Raw genomic sequence first — 27,329 nt, forward strand, 5'->3', positions numbered from 1 at the left:
AACGTTTTATTTCGCAGGCTCTTCATTTTATCAGACGTCTTCTTAAAAGTGCTGCTACAATCACCGTTATTTCTGTTAAATGCCTTAAAAAGACGGCTTATCTCGCTCGTCCGTCCCGTTGCGACTCGCGCCAGTGGTCTCCAAATTTTGCATTTACGAAGCGATTCGGTTATACTTACATGAACTCGGTTTAATATGACGCAAATGATATTATTAGAGATTCCCGGGGAATATCTATATTAATTTAGAATTATAATAAAATTTCATCTACTAATTATAAATAGCAGCAATTATACAGATTATAACAATACTTTACTTTATTTTTCTCAAACGTTGCATGTCTCCAGTCGCAGTCAAAAGAAGTCTTTTCTTTGGAAATGCAATTTGGAAACCACTGACTCAACGGAAGTATCGTTTATCGACAGTTGAGTCGGCTGCGTTTGGGAATGATTAAGAAATGAGACAGCAGCTGATATCGCCACGACTTTTTATTCGGCAACACTCTCGTACCATATCTCAAGAACGGTGGACTGCTTCGCACGTATTTCACTCTTTCACCGATTAAAATGGAAGCAATCTCGGCTTGCTACTCGGCATTGCCGATTGTGTTCCGCGCCGCGCTCGCGTCTCGCTCGCGACAATCACGTCAGTTTCTCACGGCTACGAGAGAGCTCCGTCGTTCGCGAGAAAGAGAGCGCGTCTCTCGTCTCTCGACGAGACGGGACTCATTCTTACTCTCGTTTCACGACTTATCGTGTGACCGGCGGCACATCACCGAGAACGGAAACGTGTTGCAAAGGAGAAAACAGCTCAGTATCTTCTTTCGCCAATCAACTTTTATGTTCTTAATTAACATTGCACAATCCTCGCACAAGTGCAAGAAGGTGTCCCAGAAAATGTGAGAAATGCGAACACAGAGACGGGTCATTTGATCTTTTATGTATAAGATCTCCGTTCTGCTGAGGTTTATAAGAAGTTTATAAAAGCATAGTGTGTTGTTAATCTTTTTTATCGTTACGTTGTTACATCTTTTTCTGAGAAATGATATCAAAGTTCCTTAATGTGATAATGTCTTTAATATTAAGAGTTTCACTTTTACTTTCGTTATTATTTTCTTTCCATGATACTACACGTCAGATAAAATGATTTACACATGTATATACACGAGAGAAACGAGTTCTATGATTCACTATTAAATAATCAAATATTATTAGCATAGAGAAAAAACAGTTGCAGTCAATAAACCAAACATCAACCCAAGTCACTCAGCAGCGATAAATGAGAAATCGATATAAAACCCGGCAGTAAGACAATCAACGTCCGCTGTACAGATCAGCAAAGATCGAACGAGAAGAATTACAGGCCCGGGCGATACAAGAGAAGAGAGATGCTTCTCACAAGATAAATACATCACTAACTTTAGGATTAACACTCGCAGAAGAAAACGCAAATTCTGAACCGCCAATTAACAGTTCTTAAAGCATAGTAGCACGTCGATCGATCTCGCGGGAGATCGGACCGTAACGAGCTTCCGCGATACCGTTCGCCGATTAGATAGCCGCGTGAAAAACGCGGCGATGTACCTTTAATCGTCGCGGCGGTTTCTTATATATCCACGTCTCTCTCTCTTTTATATCCCTTCGCCGTTAAATCGCGGCCCGACGATCCAGCCGATCGTTTCTCCTCGCGAGCACGCAAAGAGAGGCGTACGTGCGCGTACGCGGGACTCGCGCTGCGGAACGCTACGGGGAAGCCGCCGATGCGTGGCTGGAACCACCTGCTTCCGGTCGTTGTACCGACGGCGGTTGCATCGTTTCCACGGCGCGCAACCGTGTTACCCCACGGTTGCATCGAGGGAGGATACGGCCCGACAGCCGGTGCGGACGATGCAAACTATGTAGTCATTCTCGAAATTAAAAATTACACATTTGAGAAATTCCGGATTCCACATAAACCGTTTCTAACATCCTTTCCCCTCGCTGTCCTTTGAATTTGCGAGTTAGAGAATTTATGGTGATATATCGGTGCATGGGTAAGGTGCATGCAACTGCGTGAAGAACATCGGTTGTTCGCAGATTTATTAGATGATAATATGTGGTACCGGATCGCGAGGAGAAAGGATGGTAGGAACGGTTTGCAGAATTCATTCTTGGAAATGTAGAGAGTTTGGAATTTCTCGAATGTACAATTTTTAATTTCGAGAACGAATGTCTAGTTTGCCTGTATTATATTTAAGCGCGAGGGGGATATAAATAGGTGCTTGCAAAAGTTCGTATGATAAAAGCTGTTTTTTATTTAGTAATGACAACGAGATGACACATAATATTTTAATCAAAGTATTGGCCGTTACTATTGACAACCTTTTGTCATCTTTCGGGCAAAAAGTTCGATAAAATGACTTTCGAGGCAATTCATTCATTTATGACTTTACTTTTGCAAGCATCTAGAATGGACAGAATAGATAGAATATTTTTCTACATAAAAGGTTTGACGTATAAAAATTGTATGATTATACTTTTCACTCGTAAGCTAAGACACCTATCGCGTGCATATTAGCGCGTTTGATATTAATGATTTTCCGCGTCGCGAAATTTCCCAACAGCCGTCACGTCTGATTAAGAAAGTACGTTGAACGGCGAGTTACGATAATAACGAGGTGTTAGCCGGTGTGTCGTAAACAGTTACGGGACACCGCCAAAGTTTTACCTCGCCGTTCTGAAAATAGCCGGTGCCCGTGCCTGAAACTGAAACCCGGCGACGATTAAACTTGCGGGAATTCCGCGAGTATCACGTGGAACGGTTCGTTTGGATCAGCGTGATCGATCGTAGAGCGTGACTTCATTCCGTTCCCGGCCATTTCGGTGCAACCTTGCCCGGGCAAGGTGGTCACATATGGTCGCCTCGTGCACCTGTCGGCCTAAACACGCGCGCAACTGGTTCAACTATTTCCGAAGCGCGCGCGTATCGGGAACGAACGAAAATAAGACCGCGAATCCGCGAAAGGAGCAACGTACATAAATCCGACGACGACGTAATCCAGCGAGGACGCCTACCGTGGTATAAATAATGTAAGCAGCAGGTTCCGCCGGTGTGTGTTTTCACGGCGTGTGTATCATACAAATATCGCGTAATCGCGAGTTGCGTTTATTTTGTAATTAACGTTTATCACGCTCAAGATTTGCGCTCGCGTGTGTGCTTGCGCGCGCGAGTTACGATAATCGCGACAAACGGCCCAATTAATTGGCCGCGAGCGGCGATTTATTAGTGCCGATTAACTCGCCTCTGTCCCGGTGACTCGGTATTGTATTATTATACGATCGCCACTTAATCAAAACCGGCACAGGTGTGTTTAATTTTTAGAATCGACCATGTCAGCATGTTAATTATTTAATATTTTGCGGATATCAGCAGAGTAATATTATTGTATTGAGTGTGGCATAATCATGTGTACTAAAGATATAAAAATTTATCCGCTCGATATATAAATACCTCTTCCTAACACGAGCATTTATCTCCGTTAAAAAGCTACGGTAATATTAATTAATTTGCTGCAGCACTGGGCTGGATATTATCTATTATTACGTAATCGCACGTCGGCGGTATTAATTAATGGCGTGTGCGAAAAGTATAAGGGTTTCGCAGGATGTGAATCCCGCAGGAGGTGCATCATTAATTTTCTATAGATCATTAACTATTGCTCCGCCCGCGCGTTTCCCCCGTACTGAAACTTTCTTTCGCGCGCAACACGAGTGCGCATAATTAATCGCCGATGTTTCTCGTTCTCTTGAAATAAAAAAGCGCGAAATTCCTGCTCGGAATAATGCAATGGAGAATAAAACCGGCGACTGTAGCAATATCCAATCGCGGCACGACTGTATTACAGGAACAAAAATTTGCATCCGGCCTCCCTTCCGACCTGAAGTTGGCTGAAAAAATTCCCCGCCAAAAACCTCTCTTTTTTGGATGGCCGCTTTCTTCTCGCAAGCGGCGAAGACCGCGACATTTCGAATTCGTCCGCATTCACGGTCTACCGAGCAATCGTGTCCCGACGAATCAGTGTCGACGTCGGTTAATCAATTATTTCACTCGAAATCGGCTCCCCCGGGGACTCCCCGATGAAGATCTCCAAGATCTCTCCCGGCGTGAAACGTTTTTTTATCGTCACGATCGAGCGAGCGAGCACGCGGGGGAGAGGGCGGGGGAGGGGACCGGATACCGCGAGATGCCGGCACTTTTTCCTCCCCGCGATTAGCAAATCGTCGGAGGCACCGGTGGATGAAGACGAGGCGATGGAAGAGCCGGGGCTCTCTTTCCCCACCGCCGTTCACCTTAAGCGCGCTCGCTCGCTCGCTCGCCGAACGGCAACACAGTAGTCAAACGCAAACTGCCGTGGTGCGAAGCGAGCAGAGCGGCGACCGGCGCTTAAACCTCGCGGTGGCTCACGACGCTCGTGAGCCGCGAAAAACGAACAAACGAATAAACGAACGAACGAACGAACGAACGAATTCGCCCGGCCGTCACTCGCGCGACACATCGTGATCAGCCTTTGCCTTCGCGTAGTCGTTTCGTCTCGCGTGCCAATTATATCGGCGGTCCCGATAGAAAGCGATCTGTAAGACCGTTGCTCTCCGGGCGAGCTCTTTTAAAATTTATAGAACGCACGGAGACGGGGAATACGCGCGAGACGAAGAAGAGGGGAAGAAGAAGAGAGTATAACACTTACCGCGAGTAACGGTGATGACGATGATGACGCTTCGACAACAGTGACGGACAGATCCCGGCGCCTCGGCGGCCTCGTCATCGCGGGAAATCAGGGGAAATTGCGACGACGATCGTCGCGAGAGAGTGGTTTCGCGACCGGTAGTGCGGCGAGTGATCGATCATCTTCGATCCGGTACGCGGAGTGTCGTCGGCGACGCGCGCGCGAATCGATAACATCGCGCTCCAGTTTTCGAACGTTAGATCCGCGAAGTTATCGCGCCTTGAAGTTGGCGGCGAGTGTGAGTGCGATGCCTCGCGCCGATACGGTTAGAATTCGGTGCGCTGGACGAGCGCGCGCCTCCGCGCAAGGATCGCGCTGCATTTTCCGAAAAATCACGAATGTTTGAATGTTTACATCTGAGATTTGCTGGATGTAAAATTCGCGAACGAGAAAGTACGAAAAATAATCGATAATCGTTGGTTGAATGCGCCGAGGAGTGAATCTTCTGATTTCAAGTAGTCGAATCGAATCGAGTAGCTGAAGTGAAGTAGGCGATTGTACGTGAAAACTGCGATGTTATAAAGGCACTAAATGATAAAATAGAATATTTATTGCTAATTGTAATGAATTTTAATTAATTCACACGCAAAATTGTCTCGTCTTTTGATTTGATGTAGAGAGTGAATCTCTCATTCGAAACGAATCCGCGACGGCAAACGACCAGCGCAGTACCAATCCATCGACTCGATCGCGGAAGTAAACAAGTGCATCGGCGTGAGTGAAAAGAGCGCGTTTTCTCCTGGAAAAATCTCGCGTCGCGGACGAGCAATCCAAGATTCGTCACAGGGAAAGATCGATAAACAGCGAAGATGGGGGTGAAGAATTTCATCATGAAAAGGATTCCCTTCTGCAAGATGAAGAAGCGGAAATATCGTGAGTTCTGCACTTCGAGTGTGTCCTTACCAATGTCCGTGAAGACGAAAATACCCCTGGCGAACCTTGCGAGATTCGTCCTCGCCTCGTGACATTTCACTCGTGGATTTCCGCGTGAATTCGCGAGTCAAATGAGCAGAGGAGGCAAAAATGGCGAGATTTTCCTTTCAAACCAGGCGCGCGATGCTTCTCGCGCGATTCGATCTCGTATCGAATCGCGCGATCCCGTTGCTATTGTTGTTTATCGTTACGATTAGCGTGACGCCGGTGGCGACGTAAGTAATTAACAGATACTTTATCTAAGTCCAAACAAGTTGAATTCATTATCAAGTGTGCGAGCGAGCGAGCGAGTCAGATATCCGCGCCGGTCGCTCGAGAAATCTCGGGCGACCCTGGAGACTTTTTTTCTTTGTGCCTCCGCGTTCGATCACTTTCGTCGCTTATCCGGCGGAACGAGGTCGCGCGATGCCACCGTTTTCCGTATTCGACAAGTGCATCTGCCTGGGTCGTGGACGGACGAAAAGCCGAAGTGGTGCCAGGAACGACGACGCGGCGGACTCGGAGTGTCAGTATTCGGAGAAAAGCGGTTTCCGCGGAAGCGCTCGTTCTCGCGCATCGCCATCATCGCCGCCGCGTTATCGTCAGAATAGTTCCAGGCTTGTCAAAGCTTGGAAGCCTTCACAAAAGAAGAATTGCATCGTAACTGGCGATCGCACACTGCGCGCGTGCATCTTATACGTATTCTATTTTTCTCATGTGTTATCCAGCGATTCTTCGTGCACGCATTTATTCATGTTCACGAGATTGAATTTGATGGGACAATATTTTGAGGCAAAATAAAATTTTCACAGCCAAGAGATGATCGGAGAGCGTTTCTAATTTTTCCAGAATTCATATAAGCAAATCAGCACGACGACGGAAACCTCGTCCGACAGCGAATCGAGCACGTCGTAATTCCCGGCACGCAACAGACAGACGGACGTACAGACGGTCGCCTTATTAATTTCTCTCGCTCTTCCTCCGCAACGAATTTATCGCGATCTTGTGATCGGCACGCGGCAGTACGTTCGTTTCTGCCGCGGGACTTTCACGGTGCTGGAGATCGGCGTTTAGCATTTTTTATTTCGCCTAATCCACATGTGCAGCGCGCGTGGCGCGAGCCCACGTTTTAACGCTAATAACAATGCAGATGTATGCGAGATGTCACGCGACCTCGATTTTAATGACGGATTTCTACGATCAATTTGGCGCTGATCCTCCTGCTTCCGCGTGCGAGATCATTGTTCATCGCAATTTTCGAATCCTTCAATATTGAAATAGAAAGATCCTCTTCCGATAAAATCCACGTGAAATTATGCGAGAAATCTTGTCTCCTCTTAGTCCGAAAAAAGCTCTCTCAATCTTGCTTGCGGCTCCGAAAGAAATCGGATGCCTCGCGATCTTCGCAAAAGGAAAATTCCTTCGAGATTTTGATCAGGGAATGTATTGTTGGAATTAAGATTGCAAGCATGTACCGCGTACATTCGCTCACGAATCGCGTGCTGAAGATCCTGCAGTCGCGGCGGTCGAGCTCCACGAGGCATATCACGACATTGTTAGAGGAATTTGCCGCGACGGTCGTCGTTCGCATTTCTTCATTTTCCCGTGCTACTCGAGATAACGCTTCGCTTTGTAACCGGATTGCGCAAGTGCCGATTAAAAACAGGTGAATGTAGTCCGTCATGAACGTTGCATAAGGGGACGCGTGCAGCAACGTGAATAAAACACTTGAATTATTTTTCCGTGTCTATTATTCCATTAGCCAGAAGAGTGATGTAACATGGAAAAGCGGTCGTATTTGTACTGCGAAAAGTAACGGCGTTATCAGTAGCTAAATAATGTTCTAAAGAAGAACACGTACGATAACATTTTAATTGATATTGCAAAAGTGCAATATATTAATATTCCATCGTTTATTTCCGAAAACAAGTCACAATTTATTTTCTAAATTCATATTTTTTGAAATTTCTGCCTCGGATGGAATCAGTTTAAATTACCTCCCCTAATTAAGGAGTTAACGAAGCTGCGGGACAAAGTTGATCAAAGTTGATGGAAGCCGATTAAAGCGGATGCTTTGATGTTGAGCGTAGCTCAACGTAACGTTCTCGTGATTAATAAATTATATTTTTCAACATGTTTGGCGAGCATGTGGTAGCTAATTGAGCATGACTGATTTCTTTTCGCTAGATGGCACAAACGGGACGACGGCGCCAGTACAAAATGCGGCCCAGACGGACCACCCAGCAGATTCCGACAACGCCAGCGTCGGAAGTGGCAATTCGAATCTCAGCACTGGTGCACTTCAGGTACAAAATTTGTGTTGTTGTTTAGCTCGGTTTGATTTTCAATAGTTGATTCCACATGTAATACAGGCAACAATGTTGATAATGTATAATCAACAACAATGATAGTGATGATTGGTTGACGAATAATTTCTTTCTACTGAATGCAATAAAGTAAAATTTGAGCAAAAGTTGAACTGAATTTTTTGACTGATCCAATATAAAACTTGTATTATTTATTATATATCGATTGATAAAAAGAAACTCTACAAAATCTGCGCAAAGTGGAAATAATAATCTTATTATCTTTACCATCGTCTCGTTGAAAATCTTTGCATGATATTTTTATTTTTTATTCCAATTAACTTTTCTATTTCTAAGGATTCCTAATTTTAGCAGTAACTTTCATATTTTATATTTAGATTTTATTTTTGTAAGATGATTTGTTGAAATATGCGGATGTATCATCGGTGATATGCATTGCAGAATGTTAGAGAACAAATGGCAGCGTCTCTGGAAAGGATGAAAGAGCTGGAGGAACAGGTCAAGGCGATTCCCATGCTGCAGGTGAGCTCCCACTAATTTCATATCCTACCAACACTTTTGCAACATGCATCGTCCGCCACGTAATTTGCACCTAGCCGTGCACTTCCGTTCCAGCGAAACGGTTCGGGTGTTCTCGTTGTGCTTTATCTGCGATCTCGTTATTCTCGTTGCAAGGAAATTTGACGCTTTAACGTGTTAATGTGCGTAACGGTGAAGCGATCTTTATTTAACGTTCGCGAGAAAACGCGATAATTCGTGAAGTTACATCTACATCGTAGACGTAGTTCCAACATTGTTTCTTATCGATCCCGATATGATAGCACGTGCTAATGAATAACGTGGGAAATTACATTTCTGCAATTTCTCGAAAGACGACGTAGCGTTTCTAGCCGTTCTATGACAAACAACATTATTTTTTTCCCACGTCTGCTGATTTTATCAGCTTCGATAAGAGCTCGCTCTTATTGCCGACTTATCTTGCGCACCGCGCTCTAATTTTTTTCTCTTTTTTTTATCACAGGTGCAGGTCTCGGTGCTGAAAGAGGAGAAGCGCAATCTCCTGCGGCAAGTGGACGAGCTGAACAAAACGAATTCCCATAACGACACCCTACACAGGCATCGCAGCCAGTCGTTCTCGGAACCATGGGTTGGCACCCTACAGAACTCCAAGTGTCCCAATGTCACGAATACCAGGGACATGGGAACTATGTGCGGCGTGATGACGAGAGACGTCGGAGTGTCGCATCAACAGGTCTGAATACACTCCCATGAATCATCCTGTGTTCAAACAGATAATCCCGTGCATTATCTACCTTAAGGATACTAAATTACTACATTTACTTAAAAAACGATAAGTAATTAGAGTTTAACTATGATTACGTCTATCAATATCGATAAACTGGCTCTGCGACGTTCCTTTGACGCTTCTTTGTGTTGGATTTCTGTGTCATTGTGTTGCGAGGCACAGACGTGGTTTCTCGACTACGACGTAGTCTTTTCTAAAGTCAGCTGCAAAGAAACTCCTCGACCTGCATCTATCGTCCATCGTATTTGCATACGTTCAGAAGTGAGCGGCGATCACGTTCAATTAGAAGTGAAAATCGGTACTCAAATGGCGACACGCAGCTCTGCTGTGTGCTCTCGTTATTTCGCGTGTCGGCTTTCTGCCGAAGCCGAGTGACTTTCGCGCGCATACACATATTAATTCGCGTTAGTAGCCATACATAGAAAATTGGAAATTGTGAAGATTAAAGAGCCTCACCCAACATGTTTGTAATGCTGGGTAGCATGTTGCGTTTCATCCTGAAACTTCCCGGATACATCATCGACAATATAATCTGTTCGGTATGCAACGGTTCGTAATACTTAACAAGATGATTGCTAGTTATTTCTCTTATATGCAATTTCAAATTAATATTCACTATTTTATGTAACGATGTGTGACAGGTGATATTAATCGACATCAAAGATTTGCGCAAAGTAAATTAACCTCGGATAGAAATGAGTTTTTATTAATTTTTTAATTACGTTTTATTAATGTTGTTAAATCTTTATTGATAATCTCGCAGAATATGATAATTATTTTCTTATACGGTATCGGACAGGTTCGAACGAGGGACGTCGGCATGATAACGAGCACGCCGATCAAGCCGTTGCTGCAGAAAAGCCGGTTGCGAATCGAGGAGATTGTGCCGGAGATCCAGGATCAGAGCACCGTGCTGGAGGACGGAACCCCGTCGAGCCTCTCGAAACTCTGCGACTCCGAGCGTCGTTGGAAGTCAAGCCTGACCCGTAGCGGGCTAATGCTGGAGGAGATCTCGCCGGGAGCGCAAAAGAGGCACCTGACGAGAGCTCCGATCCAAGTGAAATCGATAGCGCCCGACGAGAGTAATTTAAATTGCACTTGCAAAACGATGAAAAAAATGCGGGACTTTGGCACAAATACGAAAAACAAATCCAAGATTCTTCAGTACAGTCACTTCCTGATCGAGGACATCGCGCCGGAGGCGAAGAGGGAAGTCAGAAAACGTTCCTGCGGTACTGCAACGAGTGTGACGATGGAGACCATCCTGACGAAGGACGACGCCTCGGCACTCGTTGCAAATGCTCTGAGGAGCTATAAATCCTCCCTGGTGAAGGACACGACTTCCACGGGCAGCCAATGCACCCCGGAACCCCCGCGGATCGTCGAGAAGCGAGATCAGACGGTGCAGGTGAACGAACTGTTTCGAATGCGCTCGCACGTAGGCGTGACTGTCAAACCGATCGTGGCGGACGTCGGGACCGAGGTCAGACTCGGACCAAGCACCAAGAACATGTGCGTAGGACCGGATCCGGTGGCGATGCAACCGCCGGTATCTCTGAACCTGATGAACTCGAGGAGTCGCTCGTTCAACTACGGCGACACGAGGCTGAAGACGCCAGCCAGCAAATCGGTAGCAGTGATGGTGGACGACCTGGTGAGGACTGCTGCTCGTGGCACCGACACTTCCGGTCTCGCGCCCAAGTATCGAGAGTTCGGCACCTCGACGATGAAGAAGAAGTACGTCGACGTGTCGGTTGGCGATTCCGTGAGGCCACACATATCAATTTCCTGCGCGGCGAACTATTGCGATAACTGTAAGGAAACGATCAAGAGCCTGGCGAAGCAAATCGCGAACAATGCGGAAAACAGCTTAAATCATCAGAACACTAACATGGTGTCGAGGATTCCGAGGCCGTCCCATATTCCTCTGAACGAGCATAGGCGACAATTCAAGCGTCAGGACACGTACACGAAGATACCTGCCGCCGGGGTGATAAGATACGACACGGACAACAAGGAACAGTACGACAGCAGTAATCGGTGAGTGACTTGTTGCTTCGCATGCTATTTCTGCTTATCGTTAACTATATTTAAATGAGTAAAAATAGTATATTATAATTATAATTGTTAATTTCTATTTTGAAAAATTGTGAATTAATATTTCAAATAATTTTTTCAAACACTTTATCAATTTTAATTCTTAAAGGAATTTAAATTCTTAAAACAGTTTTCTAAAATTAATTTAAAAGCTAACTAAATTTAGTTTTCAAATATCACAATCACACACACACACATATACACACATATTCAAGCTATCTGAAAATTCACGTAATTCACCCTTCCCGCTCGACTACATTCTACGCCATCTGTTATTTCCGCGGTCGAAGGTCGCTGTAGGGGATGTTTCTCGATAAAGGGGGTGAGAATCCGGGAGTTGCGTGTCGAGCGAATTGTAGAGAAACGTGCGGGCTGTTTCGTGCCGGCTGAGCACGCCAGGCAGTTTGTTGTCTTTTTTCGAGTCCATGGTTGCGCGCGTGCCAAGTGCATCATCGAGGCTCTCTCTTCGGCACGACGAGGCGAACGTAAATAATACCCGCGACGGAAGTTGGATGTCGGCGCGCGTTTCGCATCGTATTGGCAGTTTTGCTATGGTGAACGAGTGAGCGCGTCTTCGATCTCACGACAGATCGATGCTGCAGCAGCAACAACAGCAGCAGCCACAGCGCGCCGCTCCTCGTTTACTCAGCGATCTCGAAGCCGATGATGTCTCGCCTTGCTCAGCCGCGGAAGGGTATAATGTTTCCCCGCCATAATCTAATCACTGTATCCATTCACGGTCCTGCGCTTAATGATCTCGCCGTTAATCCCGTCAGTATTGCGTCCAGTCGCTGGCACCTCGACGCTGATATTAATAGCTTGTACAATTAGCTTATACAATTAACTTGACCAGTTAACGGTGCTTTCATAATTCCTCAATCTACTGAGACTCAACGTAGAAAGTCGGGATAAAATACCACTGCGAGAGTTATCATTCAATATTGACGGGATAAATATATACATTACAAAATTAACTTTCTCGAGTAGCCGTTAGTCCTGCGCAGACTATTAATTTTCTCTGTAAAAAATTATGATTAGCTGAGAGAGAGAGAGAGAGATTGTATATATAATACATGTGTCCGTTATATCTATTTTTAAAAAATGGCTGCGAGAAAAGCAATAATTTCCTCGGACTGTTCCAGCATTCAGCAACTGCAGTTCGAGAAGAGCAAGGATGAGAAGACCGTGTCAGAAGAGATGTGCAACGTGGAAAAGGGAGCGGAGAACAACGAGGAGAAGTCCGAGCTACCGGAGTCAGCTCTGTTCCAGCCGATTCAGGATAAGCCCAGGAAGAAGGTCGAGCCCTCGAAGGAGATGCAAGCCGCGATGAAGGTGCTGAATGACAGCCTGAAGAAGTCACCCAGCAGGAACATCTCGCATCAGCTGAAGAACGCGGCTAACATCATCCAGCAAGAGTGGTTCAAAATATCGAGTACGTCTAGTGCGAATCCATTAGATGTCGAGGATTACTTGGACTGCTTCGAGGAGTGCTCCGGCACGCTGCTGGAATACATTGTCAATATGACGGACACCAGCGGTAACACGGCGATGCACTACGCGGTGTCTCACGGCAACTTCGACGTGGTGTCGATACTGCTGGATTCGAAAGTCTGCGACATTAACAAAGCGAATGTGGCTGGTTACACGGCTGTGATGTTAGCCGCTCTGGCGGAGATCAGGAATTCCACTCACGCCTCCGTGGCCAACAGACTGTTCCAGCTTGCCGACGTCAACATCCGGGCGAAATTGGTAAAATTTTTTTTCTTCAATACAAAGGACAAAAATTATTATTAGATTTATTAATTTATTAATTTATTATTAATTAGAATATTATTATTAGAATGAAAATCTTTTGAATATATTTGCTTCAATTGAATATATTTGTAACTCTTTCATTTTTCTCGGCAGCACGGACAAACCGCGCTGATGTTGGCGGTCTCGCACGGGCGCAAGGATATGACGCAGCTGCTCCTGGATGCTGGAGCAGCGGTGAATATCCAAGACGAGGACGGTAGCACCGCGCTCATGTGCGCCGCGGAGCACGGTCACACCGACATCGTGAGGCTGCTGCTCGCGCATCCGGACTGCGACTCGTCCATCGTCGACGTGGACGGCAGTTCGGCCCTGAAGATCGCCCTGGAAGCGGGTAACCGCGACATCGGCGTCTTACTCTACGCACACGAGCACGTGAATCGCGGCACCAGCCCGTACTCGACCCTGAGGCGAAGCCGAAGAGGATCGAAGCCGACGACGCCTACGGGGCCGTCTCCATCGGCTCCGGTCAGCCCGGCGCCGACGCGACGCGTTCACACGTCCAGCGTATCTCTGAACACATCGAAATATTCCTCCAAATAATCCGCAAATCCGATTTACGGTCTCCTCCTCCTCCTCCTTCTCCTCTCATCGCGATGCTTTCTCTTCACGCACTGTTTCGAACGTAACAGCGCGAGATCGTGAAGCGAGCAGCAGCGCAACCGGAAACCTGCATTTAAAACCTGCGACTTTTTGTTCTTTTTTACCATCTTTCCTTTTTATACTCTTCTATAAATTATGGTTAATGTATTCCTCGTGTCCGTCATCGAGCGCACGCGGCGATCGTACGTTGTAGTCCTCTTGCCTAACAACCGATTCGCCACGACGGGACTGTTCGCAACTTAGGAAGACAAGAACGAGATATGCTCAAAGTTGTATATATCTACTTCTTCAGGGTAACGTCGGAAAATCTCGGTAGTTTAGTTCGTAGTACCTCTTAGTAACAGTTCTTACTAACAGTCCGTCGTTGTCAGACATACGAATCACACCTTTGTAACTTTTATATACAACGTTGATTGCTTAGCACACACCCTTCGGGAAAGATTTTCCCTTTCAGGCAGGATGTGAGAGTACAAAAAGCGTTCAAACTACCCGTAAAAAAAACCCACGAGATGGAACCCACAATCGGTCGAACTTTTTGTGATTTTTTTCTTTTTTTTTAATTCCGTGGCGTTTCTACATTCCAATACAATTCAAGCGATCGACGATCCGATTATTTTTTACGAATACTTACAAATGTAGTAAGTAAAACTTACACGGTGTAGCACACGTAGTAGACTTCAGGCCTAATCACGCGAATTACTCCTTGGGATCAATGTGTATCGTACACCGATGTGCGTAGAGAGACATTTACGTAGCGACACGTGTAATAAATGTGTATAATGTCGTAGCAGCGCGAGATACGACGGTTCTTAGCGTTCCCCGCGCGCGAGCAACATCAAACGTACTTATCATTGTTCTGTGTTGAGAGATAGAGATGTTAGATAGAGTCATATACATTATAGCGAGGCGAATACTCGTGCGAGACACGCGTGTACGCGACACGTGTGTCGAGAGGGTTTAAATGATCGAGAAAATTATGTTTTTGAACTTGTTAACGGTTTTCATATCGAGAATTTTATTGTATACACGTGATAGTTAACACGATGTTAATGTATAGGTTTACTCGGTCGAATCTCGTGTCGTCGACGCGACATCAGGAATTGCGTCCGGTTTATGTGAGAGACAGAAAAACAGGTGTATTAAGCGTTTCTTTCTTCCTTCTTTTTTCTTTTCCTGTAAGGTTGTGAATATAGATATAGCTATAATTAAATTATTTAAGTTTCAGAGCGATCAAAGATCTACATTAACGTTGTCTCTTAATGTAAAGTGTCTCCGGGAGATTGTCCCCGATGATTGTCGGCATGAGACAATTATCTGTGTAACGTAGGCAACGTTGTATGTACGTGTGAACATACTGTAGGGATTTAGAGAACAAGTAGCAAAGTACTTTTTATTGTTTGTGCCTTTATATTTAACGTACGATACTATCGATAATAAACTGGAGAGAGAGAACACGATTCTAAACACTCTTCGCATCCACGATCTAACTAATAATCCGTGTTACTAAAGAAAGTTGAAAATATATCTTGAAATAAACATATTCGAGTTGGTAAATTGATATTTGCCGTTGTGCAATAATATTATATACATCCTTTTATTTTTAACGCATACCAATTTCCAAATCGCATGAATAATAATCGAACTATACAATTTTATAGTTCACTCTTGGTTATCTAGATACCTGATTATCTGGCCAGCTCCAGGTCATCTCACCACGTACATACCTGACATTCACCTAACCTAACCTATCTTGACAACGTGATTGTCTTTCAAGTTGCTGCTCATTACACGTCATTACGAGCGTGACGTTGACGTATACCCACGCTCATTACTCATTGTTATCCATTTCTTAATCGTCTGCACACTTTATTGCCAAATAACAGACGCGCGTCAAGTGATAAAATTTCCAAATTTCTGGCCGAATCGTGCAGCAGTTTCGCTCGATTAAGGTTATGTTTGTGCAAAAATAAGTGTCTCGGTGATCCTGATCCGACAATCTGCTTGTGTGAACATTAGACTTTTATTGAAATAATTGTTACACATTGTGCACACGTTATCGCTACTTCAATACAGTAAGTTGGCATTGTACCGTACGAGAATCCGCGTTATGAAAGATGTAAATAATCAAGATCATTGCATAATGTTTTTCTAGATTGAGGAAATTGAGAAACTTGCAATTGTCGTATTGTTTGGCGGAACAATAATTGTTTCCTGCGCTTGCTGACTAAGCCATCAAGATTGCTAACAAAATGCGACGCTCTCATTCAGGTAGGTTTCGAGCTATATTTTATTCATTAATTTTCATTAATGAAAATTGGATTATGATTACTCATTCCATCTGACCATCCGATAAATGTTTTCCCTCTAGGAGGTTATGGCTACGAGCCATTACCGAGCACGTCCACTCACAATGCCTTGGAGGATGAAAACGAGAGAATGACTGAGGAATTAAAGGACAAGATTCATGCCCTGAAGTCGCTGTCCATCGACATTGGTACCGAAGTGAAATATCAGGACAAGGTGCTCAGAAACATGGTGAGTCTGTCAATAATGTTTCTACGATGCCTTTTACAAAGCACCGAATGGTAGCGATGACGTGAGAGGTAACAAATTTATTCTAGGATGACGATTTCGAGAGGACGAGTGGAACTCTGTCCGGCTCAGTGGCGCGCGTGTTGCGGCTGGGGAAAGGAGGCCACAATTACTACATCCTGTACTTGTTCCTGTTCTCGATAGCGGTATTCTTTGTACTCTGGATAGTGTTGAAATTTAAATGATTGTATGTACATAAGGTTTATAGCTCAAACGAAATGTGTATAAAACTGCAATGAACCGGCATTTTAAGTAAGGTACTATGTATAATTAGCTAGCGTAAATTTTTGTATTATTTCATAATAGGAGGTCTCGCGCTCTCGTATTGTTAAGATATCTTCATATATGCTTGTGACATGTATTTATAGGACATATTAATTATTCTAGTTGTAAGGTAAAGATGGTGTATTGGAAATAAAAGTATTTTTTTATAAATACATTTTCTTCATAAAGAAACGATTGAATCCTGCTGGTGACGTAATATCACTAGGAGGCACTAGGTGACGCATCATCCAACTTCCTGTTTCAGATGAGACTCCAAGATAATGTTGGCGACACTGCGTGCGTACGCGCTGCCGCCTCGCGTAATGTAAACACGTGGTACCTTTAAAACGCTCCGTATAGGTTAGAAGTGTAAGGATAATTCATTTATAATTGAGAAATCAGTAATAAAAATAGATTAATCGAAGGAAAATCATCAGAAAGTCATCAGTGCTGCACGATGAAGGTCAAAACCTTGCGGAGAAATCCTTTCAGCCGACCGAAGGAGAGTGGCGATGAGGCGAACGACACAATTGTCGAGGATCAACCGAGCACTTCGTCTCAGGTCCTGCTGCCTTCGGACAGCAACTTTAACCACATCAAGTGCAAGGCTCTGCGGTACGAAAAATGTCAACAGCTGATGAAGGAGCGAGCGAAAGCGAAGAAACAGGCGAAGAAAGCGAGGATACAGGAAGGCGCTCCGAAGCAGACGCCACACACCATAGAGAGTCTACGGGAGAAGGATGAGACCATGATAGTGGGCGACTTGGAGGACGAGGCGAACCAGGAGATCAAACTTGAGTGCGACAACGACGAATTCGCCGCGTACTATCGACAGGAATATGAACCCAAGGTCCTGATCACGTACGCAGACAATCCGAACAGGAAAACAAGGATCTTCGGCAGGGAGCTCACCAGGATAATACCAAATTCTCTCTCGCTGTACAGAAATCGTTCCGGCGTCAAGAAGATGGTAAAGAGCGCCACCGCCAGGAACTTCACGGATATAATAATTGTTAATGAAAACCAGTGCAAGCCAAGTATGCTATAGATGTTAAGATTTGTCTTCATTTAGAGAATTTTCCTCTTATTGTTTACCTTTTTAAATTTTCAGACGGAATGCTCGTCATTCATCTGCCAGACGGTCCTACCGCGCACTTCAAGCTTAGTAACGTCAAGATAACTACAGAACTGAAACGTAGTCACAAAGAGATCACGGAGCACAGGCCGGAAGTCATTCTGAACAACTTTAGCACGCGATTAGGTCTTACCGTCGGTAGAATGCTGGGCGCACTGTTTCACTACCAGCCAGAATTTAAAGGCAGGAGAGCGGTGACGTTTCACAACCAGAGAGATTACATATTTTTCAGACATCACAGGTAACTTTGCGGGAATTACTCGTAAAAATACTTCAATGCAAATCTTGAAAACTAAAACGCGTATACTTGCAGGTACGAATTTAATGCGAAGACGGGAAAACCGAGATTGCGGGAACTGGGACCACGATTCACCCTGAAATTAAAATCGCTGCAGCACGGAACGTTCGACAGTAAATACGGCGACTACGAGTGGATCATACAAGGCCGCAGGCACGAGATGGAGACGAGCCGAAGGAAATTCTTCCTATAAATCCTGTATATTAAAATTATTCTAGAGGAAAATGCTTGAAAAAAATCGAACGCAATTGTCTGTTATAATAAACTTGTATAAAGAAACTTTATATTAACTCTTTCGTAGAAAAATATAAATATTATGAACACAACACTTATGAAAATAACTTCCGTTATGGATTCTGTTGTTTCATTGGTCAAGCAAGTCTTTTAATCGATTCAATCGATTGGTCGTTGAGCTCGTTTCTAGGCTTTCGGACGATTGTACTGCTTAACGACGCGCGGTTTGAAGCCGTGGTGAGATACGTGAGTGCGGCTGAGAACGTAAACTACCGCTTGCAGACCTCCGATGTTCGCGCCAACCGTTTTCTTCACCCAGAACAGGTCACCGGCTGTCTGCAGTGCCTGAAATAATTTAGACACAAATAAATTAATAATTTTCTGACTTTATTTTTATTACACAAATAAATTAATAATTTTCCGACTTTATTTTTATTAATGCTTCTATAATGGTAACGTGCGAAAACGTACTTGCTTGAAACTATTTCTGTCGTAAGTCAGGAGAACTATTCGTCCAGACGATAACTTCACCACTCGCCCGAGCTCCAGCAGGAACTGCTTGTAAAGCACTCTGTTGTCCGATTTAGTGCCGCTTCTCTTACCGAAAGGCTGAAGATTGAAAGTTGAATATTATTTTTTAACCACAAAAAAATTATTTAACTATAGAAACGCAACGATGTAGTTTGATATTGATTCCTGTACCATATCGGTAACGATGATGTCGACGAAGGAGTCTTTAAATGGCAGTTTCGAAGCGTTCCATTGCACGAGACCTACTTCGCATCCAACCACCGAGGCATTGGATTGTGCCCTGTTCACAGCTTTGGGATGATTGTCTCCGCACAAGACGTGTGATTGCGGATAGGCTAGCGCCGCCTAAAATTTACATCTATTTACGAATATCTGGAAATAATAAATCAATGAATCGGTCATGATGAATATGCACAATACCTCTATGGGAATCGAGCCTCCGCCGCACATAGGATCGACTATTAAATCTCCTGGCTTAGGATGCGCTAGTCTTAGCAGGTTATAACATATAGTTGACCTGAGAGTGGTTGGTCCAAAGTTTTCAATGTTCCTGCGATGCTTGGATTCGTGCGTGACACGTAAGTGCGTTAGCATGAAATCTAAACAAAAGTTTTTAATGTTTTTTAAATTAAAAGAGAAATTAAATTAGTAATCTATTATTATTTTATTTAATTTTAATTTAATTTAATTTTAATCAATGATTGTTAAGATATCATTGTCAAAGAATTTAACGTGTGTGTTCCCCTCACTTTGCATCAATTTGCAGACGATCTCCAGATGATACGTGCACAAATCAACGATCCAGTGATACTTCTCTTGCAATTCTCCTCCGACAACCTTGGCGACGTCGTTTGACTCGAACGAATGCTCGCCAGTCCTCTCGCAGGTTACTCTGTACTTAAGTATGTCATCTTCCTTAGATTCAGAAGGGTCTTGTCCCCTTTTTTTCTTCTTACGTGCGTCTGGTGCATCTTTTTCCTTAGACTCGGATTTCGGTTCTTCTTCCTCTTTCTTCTCATTGTCTATCTCTGACACCTCTGTTTTCGCAGCAAGAGCCTGTTCCTTAGCTACGTTGTACTCTTCGATTGTAGGGTAGAGCTTCCCCTTGAAATTCGTTGCACGCTTCCACGCGTCAAGACCCTTGGACAAGTTCGTACTTTTGTTCACCGAGTCTACGAACAGTTCCAAGTCAGCTTTTTTGCTCTCTTTGCTTTGGCCAAAACTGTACCGTGCTGTGTCAGCTACTATGTATATGTTGTCTATAGATCGCATCTCTTGGACCTACAATGCCGCAAAAGCGCGAAAGAAAAAAGAAATAATAATGCACCATGATCCTCGACATGCTGAACATTAAAAAAAATATCTGAGCGTTAAGGGTGTACTTTTGCGAACTGGTCCCAGTCTATGTTGAAGTAAACCTTTCCACGCCCCTTGACCACCCGCAAATGCTTCTGCAGTTTCTCCCTGCACTCGTCGATCGCCTCCCATTCGAAACCTGCATGCATCAATCATTTATTGTAGGTTATGTTGCCCGGACACGGCAAAGTCTCGCCCAATTATCTCATACCTGTGGCCACGGTGGTGCCGATCATGAGGATATTGGGATTCTTCATATGCTCTTCAAAGAGATCAGATATGCTTGACTCGTTCAAGTCGCTAACACTCATGGTGAACGATTATTTTGTGACACAACCGATGCTTGAGAACTGTTCTACGCTACTGCTACCGCCATATACAATAATACAATACACACGTGATTCTGCGACCGGCGATAAGGATTCAAAGTGCGATTCTCGTGATTCGCATTTTTATTCGCGATTTTAATTCGCGCAGTTTTTTAGTAATAATGTTGATTACTGCCAGTTTTCTGTTAATAAATCTGTAAAGTGACAATATAAAAATTAAGTGTTAATTTGTTCCTTGTTATTGTTAGTCAAAAATGTAACGAAGCTAAGAAAAGAAAGCCGAAGAAAAGAAATGAGTTTCGCAACTTAAATTCAAGGTATTCGTATATTTTCGTTATTATCGTCTAGTGATTCGCGCAATTTTTGAAGATTCTGTACATTCAAGTCTAATTGGCTATAATTTTTCCAGTTTTTCAGATGCATATTTCAAGCATTCATAATATCAAGTTTCTAATTACTCAACATAGTTTTCAGTATTTTTAAATCAGATGAAGTAGTCTAGTGAATCTTAGTTTTTCACGTGGCTGCATCTGTTCGGATTCACATTTGCGGCACGATGAATATAAGTTCACGCATAATTTTATGTTAGCAAGCATCAATTATCAATTATCATCTTATTCACGATATTTACGCACGCACGATATATTTATGTACGTAATACGATTGACGAACGAATTAAAAATTATGAACGCTACATTTCCAGAATTTTTATAACATTTCAACGCAATTAGCGTAACTATTACGAAGTACAAATGCAATTAGTGCATTTCGATCTTTTATGTAATTTCTGCAATATTGCATTATCCTAAATATCATAAGGTTAATGATACAATCTGATACGTAGCGAGTAATGATAGAGTGATAAAAAATAGATCGCATTTTTTCCCGACATTTTCCGACGATCGCGATATTGCATCAATAGGTATCTTGAGCGTGTATGTACAATCCAATTGCACGAACTCGCACGATGCAACAGACGTTATAAATGGACCTGCATCGGATATGCAGACGACGTTATACCTTTTCGCGCTGTCAACTAACGTGACCGCGCCGGGCAGCGTCGAAAGCGCTTTCCCGTGTTTTAATCTATTTCATTAATTAACGAAAATCACGCAAACACTCGCGACCGGTACATATTCCACCTCTGCGACGACGACAGACAACGAAATCAATGCTATTTTATGATGCCTCCAAAACCGATGGTGGGGCTGTCGTTTGTCGCTAAAATGTTGACCAAAGGCATAGGTCATATGATAAAAGTGGGGAAAATTTTTTGTTTAAATTAAAAAATAAGAAATCAATTAACGCAGAACATTTTACAGATTAGAACTTCAGTTAAACCTCTCTCTCTCTCTCTTTCTCTCTCTCTCTGACATCGCCAATATATAATATCCGAATGCCATCAACCGTTAAGAATAATTTCTCGTTAATTACATACACACACTGTACCGTTTGTAAAAATAATTTCAACGACTGCGTCGCGTTGCTCGTGTACGAGCCGTTTTTACGTTTACAACCGAACAATTACATCTGGAACGGGAATCACAGGTTTTTCAGTCATCTGTTAGTCAACCGTTGGTGATCTTTGTGCAGCGATGCAGGCCCGTTCAAGGTTCAAGCGACGGTTCAACGAGCGGTTCAATAACCCTTTTACCATGGCAGATGAATATTCAGCGAAAGCGCAATGGGCGTCCATCGTAAGTGCCAATTTCAACTTTGTACGCGCGCGTATCGTCTATGAGTGAAATCCAGTTCCTCCAGCTCGGCTCGGGCAGAGACCGGACCAGACCGGCTGGACGTACGCGACGTGAAGGCTCATATTTCAGTCGGTCGTCGTAAGACGCGAAATGTCAAACGCAGACAGATCGCAACGGGGAGATCCGCGAAACACATCGCACACGGCGAAACGATAAATCAGCGCTGCTCGATTCTCATCGGAGTCTCTCCTCTTCTTCGGTCGTCTTTGGTTTCTTCATGCGCTCGATCTAATCTCACTTATCATCCGAAACAATGAATCAAACAATTAATGCACTATCTCGTTCGATATGATTTTAGCATGAATGTTTTATGGTTTTAGCGGGTAACGTTTTAGTGAGGATTAATACGTTAGAACCGGCTGTCGCACTGATTAACATCGTTAATAAGACACGCGTCTGCGAGGAGCACGACGGATTCAACGTGGAATCATATCTCGCCGTCAGACGTATACGAGGCATCCTCGCGGCGTATCATTCATTTTGCATGCCGATTTACATCAATCCGACATACGTCGCCTCTTCGGTCGTATCTAATGCGATTGTACGCTCAAGTAAGAATAATCGGTGGACCCGGTTAAGACCGCGAATCCACGTGCGAATCTCTCCGGCGGACTTTAATAATAGAATATTTTGCATCGATCGATGGGAGATTAATATTCAGCGCGACGTAGATCTTGAATTTAATATGAACCTCGCTCGTTCTAAAAGCGGCGCGAGAGCTCTCCTGGAAAATATAAATTTTGATGAAAAATCAATTATGAGGTTTTCCGAGCTTGATACGACGTCTTGCACATCTTGATAACATAATTTTCCGACAATCAGTGATAAGAATGTAGATCCAACTACGTATCACACACACACGCACACGCACACGCGCGTGACTATACCTGCATGAGATCGGCCGCGCTAATTGTTACAAGGAGAGCTGCTAAAGATTTCATCGGAATAACGACGAGGAATCGACGACGAGTCCTTCTAACTGCGTCGTCTTCGCCCCTTACATCCACAGCATCCCTCGGGCGGTCGGTGGGCGAGCGAACTGGGACACGTGCAAATAAATACGTAATTCTCAGATATTCATAGACGATCGATCCGTATCCTGGAATTAGAATCATCATCGGGAGGAAAGAAAAAAGAGCGAGGGATAGAAACGGTAGAAATCCACGGCGGAGTCTGCATCTTCTTCGCCTCTCTCGGGTCATTTCGGGTCGAAAGTTCGCCAGGGCACGGCCCTCCTATACATAGAAGCGACCGAGCTGCCGCTGCTCTTTCTCTTTCGATCTCTCTCTCTCTCTCTCTCTCTCGCTCGTTCTCGCTCTCTCTTTCTCCCACGCCGCGTGGCATCCCGCGGGCTGACAGGTGAAGCCAGCACCTGAAATATTCATCGGGCGCTGGGCTGAACGAGGCGCGACCAAACGTCAATCTGTCAACCTGCTTCCAGCTCGCTATGTATCCGCGTATGTATCCGCGAATCCTGCAACCGTGCGTCTATATATGTGTGTGCATGTGTATGAGAATGCGTGTGTATATTCGATCATTCGCGACACATACACTGACACACGCATACACACGAGTCCGTATATATACACACGTATACACACACATGCAGGCATGCGCCTCTTCGCCACTGGTTATATTGGCAATTATATGGAAAGATGAGATCGATTCGAAGCGACGAATGCAGATCTCACGTTCGCGAGCGTATTTGACAGCGCAGCCAGATGTATATTTTTACGTTTTCGTTGAGTTTCATTGAGCGCGATTCGCGAGGTAACGACACGTGGATTATTACATTTTACTTATTATAGTAGGTACTTGCGAATATCGAATGTGCGAAATTGAAAATCTATATAGGAACAAAAATCTCTTGATGTATTTGCATTCACGTCACACATATCGTATCTGAAATGTTACTTTTCATGAAAGTCCATTTATTATTTCGTAAAGAAACATTTTGCGGTCGTAATTTTTGTCAGTTCTCATTCAAAATTATCGGAAATTTGTTTTAGCTAAAAATGCATACGACAGTTTTTGAAGTTTTTGAATGATTTGTCTCCTGTGAAAAATCTCCTGTGAAAAACTCGATAAAATGCACTTCACGATTCAATATGTCGACTGAGTTTTAGCTGGGAAAATAAGTAAAGAGGATATCGTGAATATTATAGCAAAGGTTTGGAAATGGCGATATTATGCAAGTCTAGCTGATAAAATTACTCATCTCTTGTGTCAAATGTCATTATAAATGCATCATAAATTACTTCGTTATTCAATCTTATTATTTAATGGTAATAAAAATAGTATAAAATATAATATATGTTATAAAATAACACTTTCAATTATTATCCGAGTAATTTTAAAATGCAGAAAAAGGATATGCTATACCTCTCGACATATTGATATACGATAATTCAATCTCTGTGCAGAGCCGCACGATCGCGAATGCGTTACGCACGTATCCGTGCACGTGTCGACGCACGTGTGAAGATCCCGCTCGCAGGATTCCCGCGTTTTCGGCCGCGCAGGTGGAGATAGGGTGAAAGACCGGCGAATTAAGCCGATGCTTTGAGGGGCTTTTAAAATTTAAATAATGCATCGTTGCCGGACCCCGTTCGCCTCCTCCCGCTGCCGGTTACTCCGTCTCGGACGATGCTCGTACCGTGTTGCTGGCTGTCGACCCTCGTTGCGCCGACTTTTTGGCAGTTCCCGGCGAAGCAACGTCGCTACCGACATCGACGCGCATCAGGAATCGTGTAATTTTCACGGAGGAAATGCGAAACAAACGAAGAAGAAACTTTGCGGCGGACCGCCCTGACTGGCAGCTGATGCATCCTTCGGAATTAATCCTCCGCGATCTCCGACATCGAGATAAATTGGATATAGTGGCCGCGGTGTTTCTATCCTGAGCATTAATTTATATAGATTTGAGATGTAATTTTCTCTCAAACACTTATTGCGTGATAAAAGATTTGCTCTATATATTTTTGTACCTCTGTAACGCCAATTTGAAGATCATTTTCTCGTGTTTTATAAATACTTTTTTTGTATTGCATATCTTCGTTCCATATGACAATACATCGAGTATATCGAGGAAGAGTTGAAGCCAAAACAAATATTCCGATGCAAAGAGACATTTTGCAATTCATGTTATATATGTCCGTAATTTTAGGAGGAATTTATTGAAGGATTTTTGAATGGATGTGGAAAGAGAATTATTGATACCATTCGTAACTGTATACATATGCGATAAAACCTGGATTTAATAAGCACATTCTCATATTTATATTGTAAGCTGTTTAATGATATAGATATTGTAAGTAAATGTATCGCAATATTACAAATTGTGTCAAAACCTTAATAAAACAACTTACCAAATTTGAAAAACTTATAAAATAATATAAGAAAAAATATATTATATCTTATATTAATGCAAATAATACCTAGCACATTGCTATATCATATGCATTTTATAATATTTTTATTCATATTACATATTAATCAAGAAAAACAAAACAAATCCACTGAAATATTTATCTTTGAAATAACGAATCTAATTTTAAGACCTAAAATATACCGAAACATTCGCGTAGGTTTCAATCCATTTAAATATGCAAAAACAAACCATTTCATGCTTTCTTGGATTTAATTTTGAAATAAGTTTGACATTTTGATTGCCAATATTTTCCATCTAGTAGACCAATATTTAAAATACTATGTATGGATTTTATTATAAATTGATAATTTAATTTTTCGCATAAAAAATCATGCCATTTCTGCTATACAAAATATTTAACTCGTTTTATGAAAGAAATAACAATTTTACAGAACACAAAATAACCACATATTAATAATATATTTTATGTTTTTCCTAAAGCAAGTTTCTTTTATAAGTTTTATTCCTGATAATAATATTCTATATTAATATTCAAGTTAAAATTGTTTTTATTTCATGATAATATTCTTAAAAAATAATTTTCTAAAAACTTAAATTTTCTACATTATTCTTCTACATTTTCGATTTATTCTTCCAGGAAATGACGCTTTCTTTTCGGCTTTATAACATGATTTATCAAACATCCTGTGCTTAAATGCACATGAAAGTAAAAAATGCATGCATGTATTATAAAGACATCCGTTCGCTTGCAGCAGTTCTCGCCGTGGCGATAAATCCCCGTGCATTAATTAATAGCGTATGATTACTTGTCACCGATGCCATTTATTATCGGCAGCATTTCCACCATCCATTTTCCACCGCTTAGCGTGCTACATGTTTCGCTCGACGGTCGTAAGCACGAGTTGTAATTTCAATGTCTTTATGGAAATATTAGTCATACGTCATATTCTATAACGCGCCATAATAATTGTAATTAAAGGCATGGTAATCGCTCAGAATGGTGTACTTCCTCGCGATGCAACGCTCGCGGAGGGATTCCCACGCTGGGACTCCTGATACGACGAGATTGATACACGTGACTGAGCTTGAAGGATCGGGAGATACCAGTCTATGATATACTGTGCGCAGAAATGAATATAATATAAGAGCCACGAAGAACTTTCGTTAAGTGAATAAGATCAAAAAAGGAAAGTAAGTACATATATATTTTATTTTTATATATACTATTTTATTTTTGTATGTATTTTAACAACGCTTATATTTATAGCAATACTGTATAAATGTACTAATGTTTCTTTATTTTATTTTGCAAATGGAAGTGAGTGTTGATATAACAGAAATCTATAATTAATATTATTTATAAATGCTAAATGCGAAGAAATATATCGTACAAACACATTTCTATATAAATACATGAGAAGTCTTGCAATAAATTTATAATATAATTTATAATATAACATATTTCCACAGGTAGCACGATGACAATCAGCAAGTAGCGATGGTAATGAGCTCTTCCGTGATTATGATTATTGCCCGAAAGCCAGTATCGAAACAAGGCTTTCTGAGCAACAATCAAAAGCATAAAGAGCTTCCTCGTGGTCGTGGCTCTAGAACGCTCGGGAC

The 27,329-nt window shown here is 42.9% G+C and overlaps 4 protein-coding genes across 6 annotated transcripts in view; 3 read left to right on the forward strand and 1 right to left on the reverse strand.

Annotated features, from left to right (window-relative positions):
• Nucleotides 1–15,377, forward strand: part of LOC105285603 (KN motif and ankyrin repeat domain-containing protein 2) — a 35,566-nt gene extending 20,189 nt beyond the window's left edge. For 2 of the 3 annotated variants that reach the window (XM_011349890.3, XM_011349891.3), the window contains exons 5-10: nt 7,862–7,980; nt 8,443–8,523; nt 9,023–9,253; nt 10,107–11,347; nt 12,547–13,153; nt 13,313–15,377. In XM_011349890.3, the coding sequence (XP_011348192.1) occupies nt 7,862–7,980; nt 8,443–8,523; nt 9,023–9,253; nt 10,107–11,347; nt 12,547–13,153; nt 13,313–13,759 (2,726 nt within the window). In that variant the 3' untranslated portion in view covers nt 13,760–15,377. Of the gene's footprint in view, nt 1–4,435; nt 5,636–7,861; nt 7,981–8,442; nt 8,524–9,022; nt 9,254–10,106; nt 11,348–12,546; nt 13,154–13,312 lie in introns of those variants that run through there. The other variant, XM_011349892.3, reaches the window with a different exon arrangement.
• Nucleotides 15,378–15,470: 93 nt separating this feature from the next.
• Nucleotides 15,471–16,846, forward strand: LOC105285604 (BET1 homolog). The gene is made up of 4 exons (XM_011349893.3): nt 15,471–15,891; nt 15,972–16,087; nt 16,188–16,354; nt 16,441–16,846. The coding sequence occupies exons 2-4, from the start codon at nt 16,069–16,071 to the stop codon at nt 16,594–16,596; spliced, it is 342 nt and encodes a 113-aa protein (XP_011348195.1). The 5' UTR covers nt 15,471–15,891; nt 15,972–16,068; the 3' UTR covers nt 16,597–16,846.
• Nucleotides 16,847–16,950: 104 nt separating this feature from the next.
• On the forward strand, nt 16,951–18,430 carry LOC105285607 (probable ribosome production factor 1). Its single transcript, XM_011349895.3, has 3 exons — nt 16,951–17,712; nt 17,787–18,051; nt 18,124–18,430. The coding sequence occupies exons 1-3, from the start codon at nt 17,133–17,135 to the stop codon at nt 18,299–18,301; spliced, it is 1,023 nt and encodes a 340-aa protein (XP_011348197.1). The 5' UTR covers nt 16,951–17,132; the 3' UTR covers nt 18,302–18,430.
• LOC105285605 (THUMP domain-containing protein 3) lies at nt 18,360–20,724 on the reverse strand. The gene is made up of 7 exons (XM_011349894.3): nt 20,441–20,724; nt 20,256–20,368; nt 19,623–20,154; nt 19,294–19,472; nt 19,045–19,218; nt 18,814–18,951; nt 18,360–18,687 (listed from the first exon to the last, which is right to left on the reverse strand). The coding sequence occupies exons 1-7, from the start codon at nt 20,538–20,540 to the stop codon at nt 18,529–18,531; spliced, it is 1,395 nt and encodes a 464-aa protein (XP_011348196.2). The 5' UTR covers nt 20,541–20,724; the 3' UTR covers nt 18,360–18,528.
• Nucleotides 20,725–27,329: the final 6,605 nt, after the last annotated feature.

This window comes from Ooceraea biroi, chromosome 4, assembly GCF_003672135.1.
Source record: "Ooceraea biroi isolate clonal line C1 chromosome 4, Obir_v5.4, whole genome shotgun sequence".
Lineage (NCBI taxonomy): Eukaryota > Metazoa > Arthropoda > Insecta > Hymenoptera > Formicidae > Ooceraea > Ooceraea biroi.